The 19889-nt window shown below is 33.6% G+C and overlaps 1 protein-coding gene across 1 annotated transcript; it reads right to left on the bottom strand.

Moving 5' to 3' along the window:
* Positions 1-1207: 1207 nt before the first annotated feature.
* LOC131054806 (uncharacterized) lies at positions 1208-2861 on the bottom strand. Its single transcript, XM_057989415.2, has 5 exons — positions 2662-2861; positions 2352-2572; positions 2195-2271; positions 2062-2092; positions 1208-1520 (listed from the first exon to the last, which is right to left on the bottom strand). The coding sequence occupies exons 2-5, from the start codon at positions 2506-2508 to the stop codon at positions 1339-1341; spliced, it is 447 nt and encodes a 148-aa protein (XP_057845398.2). The 5' UTR covers positions 2509-2572; positions 2662-2861; the 3' UTR covers positions 1208-1338.
* Positions 2862-19889: the final 17028 nt, after the last annotated feature.

The following is a 19889-nucleotide window of genomic DNA, read 5'->3' as shown; positions in this document are numbered from 1 at the left end:
AAAAACAAAAAGGTTTAGATGTTACTTTCTAAATGTGAAGCATTGTCATTATCTTTAAACTTTTGCATATTAAAAAATGATATATTATATTTGTTCAATCTTCTTTACACGTGATCAACCTTTCAATATCACACATAAGATGATGTCAATTTTAGTAAAGATAAGATGCTAATTGTGTTAAATGTAATTCCTAACATAATACTTTTTTATATCATGTCTATATTCTCAGATAGTTCACTTCATTGAGATTGAAAACTCTTCTTCCTCATGCTTTTGATCATTTTGAGTGTTTATTTACTATTTTTTTAGGTATTTGTGCTTTTGTATTGGTTTGGTGGATTGGAAACTATTTTGTGCTTTAACTTTTTTATCCATTCAATCTTTATATGAGATCTACCTTTCAATTTGGAAGATAAGATGGAGTGATGTAATATCCGATATAATATCGAGATAGTTTAAATGTTTTCTATACAATTTAAGATTTGTAATACCCGACATAATAAAAGATCAAGATAGTTTAAATGTTTTCTATATGATGAGATAATTTAAAAGTTTTTAGAGTCATTTTACATGATGTCATAAATATAATACCCAAGATAATAAAAGGTGAGACAATTTAAATTGTTGTTTTAAATGATGTAAGAACAAATAAGGTAGTTGAGATGTTGGACCATTAATTTTTAACCTTTCCATTTGATAACAACAAAAAGGTTTACATGTGTGGCTATTAAAATTGAAATGTAGACTTTTAATTTCAAACTTTAAAAAATTTTCAGCTCTAAAATAACTACCGATCATTTTTCAGATGAAGATAACTAGTCTCCTCATTTTGATGAAGATGCATGAAAATTACATGAAAGGGAAGTACAATGCCCATGAACATGAAAGTTAATTAGATTTAAGTGCAAACTTTTTGAGTTCTACTTCTTTGACTAGTTGTGAGGCCTCTTGAATCACTATTATTTTGTAATGGTTCTTATTTTGTAAATAAATAGAATTTTATAATGTAATATTTTTTTTAATATTTAAAATATCAATATTAGATTAATTTAATTTAAGTAAAAGGTATATTATTTTTTTGGTATGTAAGAGAAAGATATATTGATAAATAAAAATGATTACGTATCTACGAAAGACAAAGTCAAAACTCTACCGGAGAGGGTAAAAATACCACGCATTGCATAAAGCTAAAACAAGAACTCCCTTCCACTGTTTTTCATCAGAAAAATATACAAAGAGACCATTATCTACTGCAGTTGGGGGCAGAGAAATCACTACCAATCCACTACTACATTTTCATATTTAGAATGTCCTTATCCAGACTCTGTTTATGAAACCCTACACTACACAGAAGAGAAACCAATCTGCAGGAATGCAAAGGAAATAATTCCTGCAGGCTCCAGTATCATCTTCCACAGCACCATGGGGCTTCAGCTCTGCAGAAATGCGGTTTATTTCTTCAAAAGACTGATTTCTCATTCCACTAGCAAAAATGGACTCCGATCTGATAAGCCTGGAATCTGAAGAAAACAAAACAATACAACTATTTACAACATAATACCGAATTGAAAAACCTATGACAGCAACCCAGTTCATTTTATAAAATCACTAGTACCAGTTGGTTCATGTGCTGCGGATCCATGATCCATTATGTTATGTCAGCCCTAAACTTGAAATTACCTAACTGAGGTTACTTTTAAAAACCCTAGACGGCTCACTAGCTGAGTATCTCAGGCAAATCCAAATACAAAATAGTACAATTATTCTGGCAATAAACAATATCATACGGAATTGAAAAAACTAGGTTTGAATACCCAATTCGTTTTTTGAAATCACAAGTACCCAGTTGGTTTAACTGATCCGCGATCTATTGTGTCTGCCTGCCCTAAGCTTGATATTGCCTTACTGAGGCTACTTTAAAAAACCCTAGAGAGCTCAATCAGCTTAGTATCTCAGGTAAATCGAAAACGATAGAATTATTTACAGCATTGTACCGAATTGAAAAGTAGATGAGAACAACCCAATTCGTTTAATAAAATCACAAGTACCCAGTTGGTTTACCTGCTCCAGATCCACGATCCACTTCTTCTTCCTGCATATTAATACACATTCTTCAGAAATTCACCCCAATCATATTCTTAAAACACATAATTTGATAGACGGGCCTGATCAATATATAAACGCCCTTTCATACCTGTACAGAAGATGACCTCTTCGAACGGAATAACGATGTCCAGTTTCGCGCCTTCAATACTGAAGGCCATTTTGAGGCTAAAATAAACATTTTTTGGGTTAGTTTTAAAAACAATGTAAGGAACAACAAACTCTTAAGAATCTGTCCGGTTACTTACATCTCTCTGGTCTTCTTTCTTCCGTTTCCCTCTCCCAGCGGCATTTTGAAACCAGTAGAATACTTTCTTGCCTTCCACTGGACCATGCCGCGGCAGCTCTGTCCACAGATGGCTTTCTTAGTCCAATATTCTCTTTTGGCCTTCTGTTGGCCTCCATCTGCTCAAAGCCCTCCTAATCCTTGCGCTCTCCACAACACTAGCAGATCTGATGAGCCTGGAATCTGAAGAAAACAAAATAATACGATTATTAGCAAAATCGTACGGATCCAATTGAAAAACCCTAGATATGAACAACCCCATTCACAAGTACCTGCAGCAAATCCGCGATCCATTATGCTCTGCTGGCCAAAAACTTGATATATCCTTAGTAAGTGACATTACTTTTGAAAACCTAGAGAGCTCACCCAGCTGAGTATCTCAAGTAAATCCAAAGCCAATGGTAGGGAGAGAAAGGAGATGGGAGACATAAATAAGCAGAAGGAGAGCGAGGGAGTCGGAGAGAAAGCTGGAGACAAAGTCAATAAATGTTAGTAAAGATAAAAATTTGTTGCGTGACAGAGAAGAATACTAAAGAGGAAGGTTATTGGTTTGGACTTCGGACATCACAAGAAAATTATATGGGTTGGGTCTGCGAGATAGAGAAGAATACTAAACAGGTAGGTTATGGGTTGGGACTTCTGAGATCACAAGAAAATTATATGGGTTGGGTCTGGGATTCATTGAGAAAATGATATGGGTTGGGTTTAGGACTTGTGAAAAAATGATTTTTAGAGTGTAAATTGAAATATTAGTGTCAAAAATTTGTTCTTATTAAATTTTATTGTTAAGTTTATAGTATTTTAATTAAAAAAAATTAAAATATTATTTAATTTAATTATTAGAGATGATTTCAATCAATCAAAGTAAGATAATTATTTATCATATTTTCATATATATGAAGTGTAAATGTTTAACATGATTGAAATAGGACATTGAAGAAAATTTTTTACCATAGCCTATGGTATTAATATGGTTAAAAGAATCTGTAGCCATAAAAATGATAAAGAAAAGCTTTTAATTTTCTCTTAATTTTTACATACTAAACTAGTTTAGCATAGCTTATCGAATGGACACAATTAGAAGAATTTGTATGTATAGATATGATCAATAACCACGTTAACAAAGTCTATAGTATGAAACAAAGTCTATAGTATGAACAACCTTAGAAGAATGTATATGCTTATGATAAATTAAAGCTCGATAACCATGTTAACAATGTCTATAGTATGAACAACGTATTAAAGCTCAATAGCCTTGTTAAAAAAGTCTATAATATGAACAATGCTAGAAGAATGTATATGCTTATGATAAATTAAAGCTCAATAACCACGTTAACCAAGTCTATAGTAGAACAACGTCAAAAGAATGTGTATCCTAATGATAATATAAAGCTCTTAGTTTTCAAGTTTTTCAGTAGATAAAGAACATGACGAAAGAGAATAATAGTACACAATCAATAAAATCAGTAATTTATGATTATATTATTATCTCTAAATATTGAAAAAGAATAAAACCTATCATCCCCTGGTGGAGGTCATAAGAGGGAAAGATCATCTACAATCCTATAATATTCAAAATTGCAACATTCTAACTGTTTATGACATATATTTTTAAAAACATGTACAAACATAAAAATGGGGCATAGATTTGTTTCCTTCCAAAGCTTCATTGGTATGGGCATAAATTATTATGATATTAAGAATATTGACTAAAAATTATTTTATTATGACTTCAAAATTTAAAAATTATATTTAAACATTACAAAAGACAAAAACAAAAAAAAACTATACTAAGAAATAATCTCATTATTATAATTAAACCATACTCTTAAATACAATAAAAACTTTAAAATTTTAAACTTAATATTTAATTTACAACATAAATAAAACATCAATATTTAAAAATTTAACAATGAAATAATGGATGAATACAAGCCTTTCCAAAAGCAGATGGGAAAAATTTAGGAAAATGAGCATGCATGAAAATCGTAAGAGCAATATGAATGAGATGCAAATTATCCATCTTTCTGAAGAAGTTCATGTTAGTGTAGAATATTTTGTGAAAATATTTTTTTCAATAAGTTTGCTAGTTGTTAAGAGAAAGGATTATAATTTCTCTTCTTCTACTTTATATATTGTAGTGATTCTTAAGTCAATCAAACTGTTATTCATTATTTTTTACTTCTTTTCAATTTATGTAATTATGTAATTTGTAGCTCTTCCAGTATTCTAGTTTTGTAGGGCTCAGTCTAATATGAGTGCAAATTCATTTATATATCATGTGAAGGTGTGATCTATTTTTTATTTCAATTTGTCATTTGCAAGTGAGTTTTTCTCTATATTTGCAAGCAATTTTTTGTGAATATTATCACCACTATGGGGGGAGATGTAAACCTTTGTTTCTAGATAAATGCATGTTCCTCCCCTAATTTTTTGCATGCTTATTTCTTTCTTCTTATGTTGACTCTTGAAAAGTTGTTCATGCTTTATGAGCACTGCATGATAAAGATCTAGGAGGCTTTGGAAAAAATGAAATTATATCAAGTTTAATATGGGGGGTTTCTTACTTAGAGCATCTAGAAGCATCTAGTGCAGGTTTCTTTTATTAAGCTTCTTGAATTTAAAAAAATTAGAAGATTAAAAGTTTCTAATTAACCATCTAGATCTACACTCTTCCTCCAATAGACAGCAAAAATATATTCTTTTGTTCTAAATTCAAATCTACATGAGATTCCAATGTTGCAACTTTGTTTGCTACTAGAGATTGTTTCTAACAGAGTTCTTGACTACATGAGATTCCAAAGTCGCATCCTGCAGAGCTTCCATGGTTTTTTTCTATTGGGACAATATTGAGCATTTCTTCAGGTTTCTATATTCATCCATTTGAGCAATCCAGAATCTATACAACTGCATCTGATATAGTGGTTTCTATGACTCTGATATAATCTTGTTGTAGTGTTGATTCATTTACAGTTTTTCATCAATAATTGTAGCTTTCTTCTTTATTTTGAATTATGGTTAGGATTTTTTCTCACTTGTGTTTTCTCCATTCCTCTTTGTAATTGGGTTCTTTATCATGGCTTTGTTACCAGGACTACACATAAGGGGGGGTGTTTGTGTAGAATAATATACCTAAAATATTCCTTTAGATAAGTTTTTCTATTTGTTAAGAGATAGGATTATGTTTGCTTAGTTGTGCAATCTTGCATGGAGTTTTTCAATCTTGCATAAAGCTAAAATCCTATTTTCTAATCAGCTCTTACCATTTTAGATGGTTCTTCTCCTACTTTATATATTTTACTCATTGCTAAGTCAATCAAGCAGTTATTCATAATTGTTTACTTCTTTTCAATTTATGCAATTATGTAATTTTCAGCTCTACTAGAATTCCTAGTCTTTGACAGGTATAGCTAAAATTTATGATAATTTGTTGGTCCTATGATGGATAGACCAAAAAAAGTGGTTTGGGTGAAAAAAATTGGCACAAGCCGGAAAATGTTAAATTCTTACTTGTAGTTATTTTCATCGAATTCTCCAAGGAGGCTTCTAAAAATTTGGGGAAAGCCCTCTCTACATGAAAAAAAGATTGGAAAACTTCATTCCATTAAATTTTTCACTTTCAAAGAGCCTATTTGTATTATATTATAATATGTTTGAGTGGAGTACTGGTCAAAAGAATGCCTAGTGAAAATTGGAAGATCATTAGGACTCTAATAGATGTCAATGCAAACACTGTTGAACAAAGGTTTCCTATCTTTATGCAAGACACTAGATTGTCACAATTAAGACAATTCCAAAAGAAATTGGATTGAGGGTTGATTGTCTTCGGAAAAAAATGTTGAAAATTATACATATCAAATATATTTGTTCAAGATCCGGCAATTCCTTTGGTCGGGTAACCTCCTTTCCTCGAAGTGGAGTCTTGTCAGGTGGGAGTCTGTCTATAGGCCGAAGCATGCTGGGGGCCTTGGCCTTAGGTCTATGGCTCTTGTGGTTATGGCTTTGGTGGCTAAGCTGTATTGGAGATGGTGCAACAACCAGGATCAGGATTGGGCCAAGATTCTTGCTTTCAAGTATGCTCCTAGTGTTGAGAGCCAGGATGTGCTGCGGATTGCTTTGTTGGGCAAAGGTTCTTGCATTTGGGATACTCTTAAGAAGGGAGCTCAACTTGTTAGGAATGGTCTCTCATGGATCTGTAATAATGGCTCTGATGCTCTATTTTGGCTGGACTCTTGGGATGGTCACCCTCCCATTCTCTCTAGTTTCCCTCAGCTTCTGCCACTTTGTCAGATGTTCTCTGATGCTGGATGGATTAGGGTGGAGCATTTTAAAAATTTTAAGCGTATTGGTCAACTGGAGGTGTCTTGCTAGAAGGATCCGCAGGAGTGGCCTGTGGGTGGTTCTGAGGAGGATCGTGCTACTTTGTGTAAGATCTTGGAGGGAAGGTTTTGCAGTTCTCTGAATGAGAGGGACAAGTTGGCTTGGAGCCCTTGCCCAAAGGGTAATTATACTGTTGCTCAAGGCTATGCTGTGCTTGATAGGAATTTACATGGTCTTGCTGAGGTGCCCTGGTGGAGGAAGCTTTGGAACAACTTTTCTTGGCCCAAGTGTAACTTCTTTTTATGGTTGGTTGCCTAGAGGAAATGTCTCACTTGGGAGAATCTTCGCAAACGGGGGTTTCAGGGACCTTCCATTTGTTTTCTTTGTTGGTGCAGTGAAGAATGTTCTTCCCACTTATTCTTTCATTGCCCCTTTTCTCGTGATATTTGGCACAGATGGTGGGAGGCTTGGCACCATGGTTGCATTCATGCTTCCTCCCTTATTGAGTTTTGGGAGAGCCTGGGTAGGTCTCCTGCGAGGACTCCTTTTCTTCAGGTGGCCTGGATCATTGGGCCTATTTTCATTCTTTGGAATCTTTGGTTGGAAAGGAACCGTAGGGTTTTTTGCGACTCTAGATTAGATAGGGGTCAACTGTGGACAAAGATTATCAGTAGGCTTCAGGAGACTATTTCGGCTAAATGTGATATGTCTGGAAGTATTGATCCTGGGGATGTGGCGGTTGTGCGGAATCTGAGCCTGGGTGTTAATAGTAGGGGTTGCACTGCTGGTATTATGCCCTGTCGTGTCAAGAAATGGGTCTGTCATGATGGGAAGTGGATGCCTCCTCTTGATGGGGTCCTGAAGATTAATACTGATGGATCTTCGTGTGGAAATCATGGGCATGCTGGTATTGGGGGTATTGGTAGAAGTAAGGATGGTGATGTTGTTTTTTGCTTCTCTGTCTACAAAGGGCATTACTCTAATAACCTGATGGAGGCCCTTGCTATTAAGACTGATGTGGAGCGGGGTTGCCTTCTTGGCTGGAGGAGGATTATCTGTGAGTCTAACTCTCAGATTGTGGTTGATATGTTAACCAACCAGAGGTTGGATGGTGTTAGTTGGCATTTAGCTTCGATGGTCAGACAGATTTTAAGTGTTTGCAGTTCCTTGGAATCTGTCTCTTTCTGTCACATCCTTAGAGAATGGAATAGCGTGGCTGACTGCTTGGCGAAGTGGGCCTCAGAGAAAGGGGATGGTTGGGATATCAGTGGTAGGGAGGAATTACCTTCTGATTACCTGGGGATTTTGGAGAGATTTTTATTGGAAGACAGGACTATGTAGGGTTGTTGTTTGGTTTGTTGGTTGTTCTCCTTTTTTAGTGAGCCTGTGGCTTTTGCCATGTATCTTGCTTTGGATTGAATAAAATTTTTTCCCCTTTCAAAAAAAAATATATATATTTGTTCAAGATGTCATAATAGGACACATAATGTGGATCATTGTACTTAGAGATCCAAAACAAAACTAATCTGGAAACCTAAATCTATAAATCCTCATTCAAATGGGATCTAGATTGTTTTGATCTAAATAGGAATAAATTATCCAAGATTGAAAAATTAACACATGGACAATTTTAAAAACTCTTTATTAGAGGGGATATGCCTTTGGATTGCATGAAAGAGGGGAAGATCACCCCTAAGTTTGCATATTCAAGGGATGAAGGACTACAAAATGAACCCCAAGATTAGAAGACAAATGTAATAGCTTTTTACTGAAAACCATTTCATGTGAATAAGTTGGAGGGTTGGGATTAGAGAAAAAAGACAATGAATTAATTAAATAAATAATTATTTATTTAATTAGAAGAGAAGGGATGGATTAAATAAAAAAATTTTGTTTAACTAATAGTAAATCAATGATTATATAATTAAATAAATAATAAATATTAAGTTAATTTTAGGTGCCTGCAAAAAGAACCGTCAAAAGAGTCAAAGAAGGACCTTCAAATAAGGGAATAGTCATGAGAGGGACCAAAGGGGTAAAAAACTCCACATCAACCCCCTCTGGGTCGAAAGGGGGGAGAGCCTAGATGCCAAAGAAGGAACAACAAGAACCAAAGGCAACTCAATAATGGGCTTAAGAGGAAGAAGCTCTTCCACCTAGACATAACTTGAATCCACAAGAGGAACCAAAGCAAGAAAATGATCCATTCAAGGGCCATTCACTAATACCTAGACATAACTTGAAAACCTAGAGAGCTCACCCAGCTGAGTATCTCAAGTAAATATAAAGCCAATGGTAGGGAGACAAAGGAGATGGGAGGCATAAATAAGTAGAAGGAGAGCAAGGGAGTCAGAGAGAAAGCTAGAGACAAAGTCAATAAATGTTGGTAAAGATAAAAATTTGTTGCATGACAGAGAAGAATACTAAAGAGGTAGGTTATTGGTTTGGACTTCGGACATGACAAGAAAATTATATGGGTTGGGTCGGCGAGATAGAGAAGAATACTAAAGAGGTATGTTATGGGTTGGGACTTTTCAGATCACAAGAAAATTATATGGGTTGGGTCTGGGACTCATTGAGAATATGATATGGGTTGGGTTTAGGATTTGTGAGAAAATGATTTTTAGAATGTAAATTGAAATATTACTGTCAAAAATTTGTTCTTTTTTAATTTTATTGTTAAGTTTATAGTATTTTTATAAGATTTTTTTTAAATATTATTTAATTTAATTATTAGAGATGATTTCAATCAATGAAAGTAAGATAATTATGATTGAAATTGGACACTGAAGATAAATTTTTACGATAGTCTATGGTATTAACATGGTTAAAAGAATGTGTAGCCATAAAAATGATAAAGAAAAGCTCTTAATTTTCTCTTAATTTTTACATACAAAACTAGTTTAGCATAGCTTATAGAATTGAAACAATTAGAAGAATGTGTATGTATAGATATGATCAATAACCACCTTAAGAAAGTCTATAGTATGAACAACGTTAGAAGAATGTATATGCTTATGATAAATTAAAGCTCAATAACCATGTTAACAAATTCTATAATATGAACAACGTTAGAAATATGTATATGCTTATGATAAATTAAAGCTCAATGACCATGTTAACAAAGTCTATAGTATGAATAACGTTAGAAGAATGTATATGCTTATGATAAATTAAAGGTCAATAACCACATTAACCAAGTCTATAGTAGAACAACGTAAGAAGAATGTGTATCCTTGTGATAAATTAAAGCTCTTAGTTTTCAAGTTTTTAGTAGATAAAAGAACATGACGAAAGAGAATAATAGTACACAATCAAAAAAATGTTGGGTGGATAAAATGCCTCACTACTAGAAACAAACAAGTATAATATAAAACATAAATTATTATTATTATTTTAATCTGTAATTTATGATTATATTATTTCTTATAATAAAGAGTTACATATAACATCAAAAATTAACTATCGAAAACCTTACATGATCAACCCAAACCCCCCCATAACACCATTCATAGATATAATATTTGAATGTTGAAAAAGAATAAAATCTATCATCCTCTGGTAGAGGCCATAAGATGAAAAAATTGCAACATTCTAACTGTTTATGACATATATTTTTAAAAACATGTACAAACATAAAAATAGGGCATAGATTTGTTTCCTTCCAAAGATTCATTGGTATGGGCCATTCACCTAGAAGTCTTTAGTCTGGAAGTTCATCCTATGACCTTTATTTTCAACTTGTCCACCCGAATGTTCATGATAAAAACATAAATTATTATGATATTAAGAATATTGACTAAAACGTATTTTATTATGACTTCAAAATTTAAAAATTATATTTAAAAATTACAAAAGAAAAAAGCAAAAAAAAAAGTTATAATAAGCAATAATCTCATTATTATAATTAAATCCTACTCTTACTTACAATAAAAACTTTAAAATTTTAAATTTAATATTTAATTTACAACATAAATAAAACATCAATATTTGAAAATTTAACTATTAAATAATGGATGAATACAAGCCTTTGCAAAAGAAGATGGGAAAAATTTAGGAAAATGAGAATGCAAGAAAATCCTAAGAGCAATATGAATGAGATGCAAATAATCCATGTTTCTGAAAAAGTTCATGTTAGTGTAGAATATTTTGTCGAAAATATTTTTTTAGATATCTTTGCTATTTGTTAAGAGAAAGGATTATAATTGCTCTTCTTTTACTTTGTATATTGTATTGATTATTAAGTGTGATCTATTTTTTATTTCAATTTGTCTTTAGCAAGTTTTTCTCTATATTGGCAAGCATTTTTTTGTGAAGATTATCACCACTATGGGGGGAGATGTAAATGTTTGTTTCTAGATAAATGCATGTTCCTCCTCTAATTTTTTGCATGCTTATTTGTTTCTTCTTATGTTGACTCTTGAAAATTTGTGCATGCTTTATGAGCACAACCAAATATATTATTTTGTTCTAAATTCAAATCTACATGAGATTCCAATGTTGCAACTTTGTTTGCTACTAGAGATTCTTTCTAACAGGGTTCTTGACTACATGAGATTCTAAAGTCGCATCCTCGAGTGCTTCCATGGTTTTTTTTCTAGTGGGACAATATTGAGCATTGGATTAACAACGAATTCATCCCAACTGGAGGACATCTTTGTAATTCTTCATATTGGAGCAAAGTTCTATAGAATCATATTTTCCTATCTTCAGGTGACCAGTTTCTATATTCAAGACCGTGTACCTATCTATTCATCCATTTGAGCATTCTTGAATCTATACAACTTCATCTAATGCAGTGGTTTCTATGACTCTGATATAATCTTGTTGTAGTGTTGACAGTTTTTCATCAATAATTATAGCTTTCTTCTTTAGTTTGAATAAATGGTTAGGATTTTTTCTCACTTGTGTTTTCTCTATTCCTCTTTGTAATTGGGTTCTTTATCATGGCTTTGTTACCAGGACTCATATATCTCTTTTCACCTAACTACACATAATGGGGGGTGTTAGTGTAGAATATTCTACCCAAAATATTCCTTTAACTAAGTTTTCTATTTGTTAAGAGATAGGATTATGATTGCTTAGTTGTGCAACCTTGCATGGAGTTTTTCAATCTTGCATAAAGCTAAAATCCTATTTTCTAATCAACTCTTACCATTTTAGATGGTTCTTCTCCTACTTTATGTATTGTACTCATTCCTAAGTCAATAAACGAGTTACTCATAATTTTTTACTTATTTTCAATTTATGCAATTATGTAATTTTCAGCTCTACCAGGATTCCTAGTTTTGATAGATATAGCTAGTATTTTTATAGTCTAGAGTGATGCAGATATGTTAGAAGAATTAAAAATTATATGATAACTTGTTGGTCCTATGATGGATAGACCAAAAAAATTGGTTTGGTTGACAAATTTGGCACGCGCCGGAAATTGTTAAATTCTTACTTATAGTTATTTGCATCGAATTCTCGAAGGAGGCTTATGAAAATTTGGGGAAAGCCCTCTCTACATGGAAAAAAATTGGAAAACTTCATTACATTGAATTTTTCACTTCAAATAGCCTATTTGGATTATATTATAATATATTCCAATGGAGTACTTGTCAAAAGAATGCCTAGTGAAAAGTGGAAGATCAAATTAGGACTCTAACAGATGTCAATGCAAACACTGTTGAAAAAAGGTTTCCTAGCTTTATGCAAGACATTAGATTGTCGCAATTAAGCCAATTCCAAAAGAAATTTGATTGAGGGTTGATTGTCTTTGGAAACAAATGGTGAAAATTATAGATATCAAATATATTTGTTAAAGATGTTATAGTAGGACACATAATGTGGATCATTTCACTAGAGATCCAAAACAAAAATAATCTAGAAACGTAAATCTATAAACCGTAATTTGAATGGGATCTAGATTGTTTTGATCTAAATAGAAATAAATTATCCAAGATCGAAAAATTGACACATGGACAATTAAAAAAAACTCTTGATTAGAGGGGATATGCCTTTGGATTGCATGAAGGAGGGGAAGATCACCCCTAAGTTTGCAATACAAGGGATGACGAACTACCAAATGAACCCCAAGATTAGAAGACAAAGGTAATAGCTTTTGACTAAAAACCATTTCATGTGAATAAGTTGGATGGTTGGGAATTAGATAAAAAAGACAATGAATTAATTAAATAAATAATTTATTTAATTAGAGGAGAAGGGATGGATTAAATAAATAAAAAATTATTTAACTAATACTAAATCAATGATTATATAATTAAATAAATAATAAATGTTAAGATAATTTTAGATGCCTTCAAAAAGAATCTTCAAAAGAGTCATTGAAGGACCTTCAAATGAGGGAATAGTCATGAGAGGGACCAAAGGGGTAAAAAACTCCACATCCACCTCCTCTGGGTTGGAAGGGGTGGGGAACCTAGATTCCAAAGAAGGAACAACAAGAACCAAATGCAACTCAATAATGGGTTTAAGAGGAAGAGGCTCTTCCACCTAGACAAAACTTGAATCCACAAGAGGAACCAAAGCAAGAACATGATCCATTCAAGGGTCATTCACTAATATCAAATCAACCACAATGGTCGTAACACAAGCTTCAACATCCAAATAAGCCAATTGAAAAATGGAAGTTAAAGAAGGAGCACCCAAAATCTCTATAGAACCCAAAGGAAGAGTCTATAAAAAATCCTTCACCTCAGGTGAAGCCACCAACCCAATCTCAATAATAGAAGGAACAAGAGGGGACTACATATAATCAAACTCAATCTCAACCAAGGGAGGAGAATCTAAAACAAAATAAGAAAAATGATTTTTCATAGAAAGAGAAAGATAAGCAAGAAGTCCCTTCCCATTGGGGTAGGTAGGGGGGCCAAACTTTTTATGGCCGCCTTTTAGACAAGCATCATATAAGTGACCCATAAAAGAGAAGAACTAATAAAAGTGAGCGAATTTCTAAAAATTTAGATTATAGAAATAATATTTTAATGAAATTGATAGAGGAATTTCCTTACTCAATGAAAAAATAGAAATAAGAAAAGACTAGTCTGACTCTATTGTTAGTGAAAAAATAAAGAGAATGAAATTGGTCAAAAGAGTTGGCGATTCCATAACTAATCTTTTCATACCAAAACTCTGAAGAAATACCTAAAAAGTAAACCTAGGTTAGGATAGCACTAGTCGAATGAATAGAAGTTTCAAAACCCAAGCACCACTTCCACAATAGGAAATGGCTCTTACTAAAGAACTAGAGACCAAAGGTAAGAATATGAAGATAGACCTGGCTCAAAGAGAACAAAAAATAGAACAATCCTTTAAGGAGAACAAAAATGGTAATGCTTCATTTTTTAAGTTGATGGTAAAGCCTATATTTCATTAGATTTTAGTTTCTACAATTAGAAGATTTCCTTTTATGCTACATGCTTCTCTTATTCTGTAATTTTTATTTTATAGCTTAGCATAGTTTTATTTTCCTATTTTTGATCTTCTTAGCTCACCAAAGTACCAATTAAGTGATGCAGTGAAGGCCAGTTTATTCCTTGAGATGTTGTCATATCAAGAGTAATGAATCCCCTCCTCTACATTATTGTGAACCCGATGTGAATCACCCTATGCCAGATATCTTCCTCTTATAGTTTGATGCATTTGATAAGGCATTCTTGAAGGATGTAATTGATATGTTAGATGATGCTTTGGAGGCATCTCCTTTTGATTGTAAGGTCATTAAGACTAACCCATGCATAGACTATGTTACAAGCTAGGGTTGTTGTTGCACCAAAAGACCGACCTTCCAATGCCCGATAGAACCACTAGACTTATAAAATAAACAGGAGGATGTTGAACCATATCATGAATCCCCACGAGGGATGTTGGCCCGCTACCAACAATCCCCCTCCCAACATCACTCACCATGACCTGTGTGATTTGACCCTATGACCAAGCTCTAATACCACTTGTTACAATCTAGGGTTATCATTCCACCAAAAGATCGACCTATCAATGCCTGATACAACCACTAGACTTGTAGAATCCACAAGAGGTTGTTAAACCATGTCATGAATTCCCGCGAGGGAAATTGGCCCACTACCAACAAACTCTTCTTTGAAGAATGAAAATCTTGTGAATATGATCGTAGTTTATTTTGATTAAAAGCCTACGAGATTCGTTAGTCATCATTTAGGGATCTCCTGAAAGATGCAATAGGACACACAACAACCATAGTATATGGAGTTATTGCAAGTTCTAAATAAGGACCTAATGATGAGTCACTTTATTTTTCACTAGGATCCAAGATTAATGGTTTTAAAAACCTTGAATATATTAGTCTTAATAATTTTTATGCATATCATCATAATCATTAGATCTATCCACATTTTTAGCATAAAACTCATCATCCAAATTAATCATAATAAGATTTTTAGCGTGCAAAGGAAATGAATCATCATTTTGCATAGATAAATTTAATTTATGATGTCATTGATTAAGATAAAGCTCTCCCCTAGGGTTAGTAACAAGTTGGGTAAATAGGACCAAGTCAACATTCTTCATCTTAGGGGATAAAATGGTTTGGGAAGCTATCTCATGAGCCATGGCACCACATTTTTGTTGGTATTATCTCTCTTGCACTATGATTTCTCTTGGGTTGACATGAAAATTTTAAAGGTCAGTGATCGATCAACATAGGCTTCTTTTATTCCTTTATAGGAGGAACTGGAGAAACCTCACAAGGTTTAGAGATGTAGGATGCTACATATTTTCCTTTATAGGATGTATGAGGTGGGACCGTAACATATATAGGAGTAGGTGTATGAAGAAGTTTAGGTTTGAGATATAGATAGGGAATATCTATAGGTGAAGAATCATTAGGTCTACTCAAGGTTAATAACCTTTCATGTTTTAATTTTTAATAAGATAATAAAATGACATCTTTATAATGTTGTAAAGGTTTGGGTTTCTATGGCCAAAATCAATTAAGAGAGATTTTTCCATGGTTTGATAAGGTATTATAAAGACTATGATTTATCATGATAATACACCCATTATGAGGGAACTTCAAATATTTATGGATGGTAGAAGGAATACCTTTCATGATATTAAGCCAAGGATGTCCTAACTTCAGAGAAAATTGGTTGGAGGTAGGGATAATAGTAAAGGTAACATGTAAGCACTTAGTACCAACCTATACAAGAATGGTGATGGAACCTATAGTGTGACAAATGAAACCCTAAAGAACCTTAATCATAAAATCATATTTGTCAAATGTATCTTGATAAAATTATTGTGTATAAATATTTTCTTTGTTAATAATATTTACCATACATATAAGATCAATGAGCACTCCTCATGAGATTTTTTCTTTGAGTAATGTATAATGGTCCACTTGGTACAACAATAATCTCTCTTGAGTCAAAGTTGATTAGAGGCTTGGGTTTAGGCTTATATTTCTCAATAAGGTTCACAACACTATTGGCTTCTACATGCATCCCATTAGGGACTATGTTGATAGAATGGAAAGGAAAAGGATTAGTGAAGAATTGCAAGTTATCATTACGAGGTGTCATGGATTTATTTCCTTTATTGTTCATACCCTTCAATGTTGTAGTGTTGGATTCAATAAGATCTTGAATCACATGTTTCAATTTACATCACCTCTTGATATAATGGCTAGGTTGACAAAGGTTTTGGAAAAAGGATTTAGGATCAAAGGAATTTGACAAAGGTTTAGAGGTATCTATGAATTTTAGAGGATGAAGATTCATCACATTAGCATTAATCAATTTAAGCATGATACTGTGTAATGATTTAGAAATAGGAGTAAAATTATGATGTTTAAATATTGATGACAAAGGGGCCAAAGATTATGTTGTAGCTATACTTGTGTATCAATATTATTGGAATATGTTGTTAATCCTATGAGGATCTAGTCAATACTGAGAGGGGGGCTAAAACATCAAATCCAAAATCAAACTTATATCAGATCTGAAACCATTTATTAAATATCTCAACATCTATTATCAGATCTAACAACCTCTTTATCAGATTTGCTTAACACATTAATCAAATCATTTGCCATATCTATCAATACTTTCAACACTTAAGAAATCATATAGATTTGATCATTTACCAACTCATTACTCTCATCAATCAAATAAAATACTTTATCTAACAACTTCTTATCAGTATCGGTAACCTCTGATAACCTTCTGATAAAACATCATAACCGGCATCTCATAGATAATGCATGAAATGAAACATAAACAAAAATACCACATACAAAACATTCCACACATGAACACCATAAGTTGTTTATGTGGAAACCCAAATAGGGAAAAACCACGGTGGGAGTTGGCACACATGAATATTTGTACTCTTTTGAAGTATGCCCTATTAAGAGTCACCCAGTTCAGGGATTTCCCTAGCATCCTAGTTAGGAGCTTGATGATTTGTTAGGATCAACCTCATGAGAGGATTTAACACTCTTTTGAGAGCTGCCTTGTTAGGGAACTTAAATGTTAGGGCATGTTAGGACCTACCCGGCTAAGGGATTTAACTTGTTGTAGCTATTAGGGAACAATAGTAAGAAAATGATTTGTTACTTGCAGTTCTCTGCTTACTTGATTAGATCAAGTTATGCACAACACTCTGCAACTCTCAGGAAGATCTCACACTTCACTTGGATGGCTCAATAGATTCACTAAGGCCACCGACATCATAAACATCAACTATGTCATCCAAAATAGCCATCTCAACTAGGTCAGCCACTAAACCTTAATTACATCATGAATTTATAATTCAAATCATAAGAGATCATCACAGATTGATATACAGATCATTACAAAAAATTACAATGAAATATCAATCATTGGTTGATCGTAACCCATCATGAAAATTTGATATGTACCAAAGTCAAAACCTTACAACACTCTACTAAGTGTTTTTTCTATTCCCAAGAAATTCTTCCTTAAATCATGCCAAAATAGTAATTAAATCAATAACATGGGTTGTGTCATGTTAACACCTTCATGTAGACTCGTCGTCGATCACCATCATAACAAAAATCATTACCGGTTTGACGATATCTTTACCAGTCTTAAACCCTACTAAAACCCTAGAAAAACTTCATCAAAAATTTGAAACACGCCTTCCGATAATCTTCTGGTGCAAGAGCACCTAGGACTTAAGGTAGTAGTCTTTTCTGAAATTTTGGCTTGTACTGACCCTAGCCAATTCAAGTATTGAATAAGGACTCTAGGAGGATCCAAGAGTGAGTGTTTAGAGTCAATGTAGGCCTAGGTTAAGTTAATTCTTCTTAGGTTTGCATTTTGTGCATGAATAGTGGTTTGGGTAGGTAGTTGAACTTCTTGGTGGTCAAAAGTGTCAAAACATGGTATAGGCATTAGGGAGGGTTAGATTAGTCTTAGAAATTTTTTAAAATTCATGAGTGGTGACTTAGAAGGGGTCTCATAGGTTGAGAAGACCAAATATGCAAAAAGTGCAAAGTTGCAAAACATTGTCATGACAACTTTTGAAAGTTGTCGTGACAACTTTTGAAAGTTGTCGTGACAACTTTTGTCCTAATTTGATTAGTGATGGAGTTAGGGATTGTCCAATTCCCTAGAAAGACTCCACACATGGGGAATTCTATAAGAAACCTCTCTTACATGGTTACCAAGGTTAGAGTCTTTGCTTTGTAAGTTCAACAATCTGAAACTACTCATTTTCAGATTAGTTGGCATCATTTTGGCTTGTTTTACTCATTTTGTAAATGCAAATGGATTGAATCCATTGATCTAGTAATGGATTGAGTTTCTTTGGTCTTTTATAGAGTTGTTAGTTCCATTTCAAGCTTTGTAGATAGTTTGTTTTAGTGTTTTCTTGTTTTGGTTTGCAAACAGCCAGTTTTGGCTTGTATATAGCAGTTTTATGTAAAATAGTTGCCCCATGAATTCCACATGTGCTACCATCACAACCTGTTGGGAAATGAAGGGGAACCAATTTTATAGTGTACATATGCAGGGACAAGTGCTAGAGATGACATTTAATATGACTATCACCTTGTTCTAGGCAAGTCCAGGAGCAACCCGGCTAGAGGAGACAGGGTGAAATTGATGTGCAAAGTGCAGGGGTGAATGAAAAATCACCATCTAAGTTTTGGAGGGGTCCATGAAGTTAGTACAGAGTTTCCAATGCAAGGGTAAGCCTTGAAAAAGTCATTTGTTGCCCAAACACCAACTTGACCAGTCATTTTTGGGTTAGGGCACTTTACGGTGGGTTAAGGAGCCAAAACCACAAAAATCACTTGAGGTTAGATTATTCATTGAATAAAATCCAAAATTTCTATGGGGTATTTTGGACCATTTACCCTCAAGCCCTAGAAAACCAGATTTTGGAGGCCTAATACGGCTAATTCCTTGTAGCCCTTTTCTAGGCAAAATGGTGAAATTGGTAAGAAGGGAAATGGTTGAAAACCTCAAATGGACCCAAAATATTTTCAAAAACATGTTAGAAGCCACCTCTACATATCTGCATCAACTCACAACACTAGGAGGTCAATTGGACAAGTTGAAGCCAAGACAACCATAATGAGTACTTGGAAAGAATTGTGAATTGGTAGGGTTCCTAGCCAAAACACTTGAAGAAAACACATTGAAATGGATAAGAAGTAAGATCTAGAATAAATTGAGAAGGACTTGGAGGTCTACAGTGCAACTAGGCCTGGAGAGTTGGTGGAATTGAGCAACACCAACTAGGTGAAGTGTTAGGAAACTAGGTGGACCCCATCATCTTCACAAGTTCTGGTTGTAGTCAGATGCTCCTTTCCATGATACAAGTTCACAGTCTAAACCACAAATTACCAATCATCGCCGATCATCTGATTCTATCAAAACATCTATGCTTTACCAGTTAAAGTCCTATTTCATAGACTTTAGTTCTCTGCTGGTAAACCCTATCTTTTGGTAAACCAAATCACTTAGATGACAAAACAAAACATCAGGAACATCATTTGGTATCAACTGATGTCAATGGCAACACAAATAACTGATCATGTCATCTAATCATAGAATCTCAATCTCTTCATCACAAATAGACTTCTATCCTTTACTGGTGCAGTCATCCATCTTCAACTGCATCACCTACTCTGCACCAACTATACCAAATGCAAACAATCTCCCCCTTT

This window comes from Cryptomeria japonica, chromosome 3 (genome assembly GCF_030272615.1).
Source record: "Cryptomeria japonica chromosome 3, Sugi_1.0, whole genome shotgun sequence".
Classification (NCBI taxonomy): Eukaryota; Viridiplantae; Streptophyta; class Pinopsida; order Cupressales; family Cupressaceae; genus Cryptomeria; species Cryptomeria japonica.
This window is presented reverse-complemented; position numbering and strand designations above follow the sequence as displayed.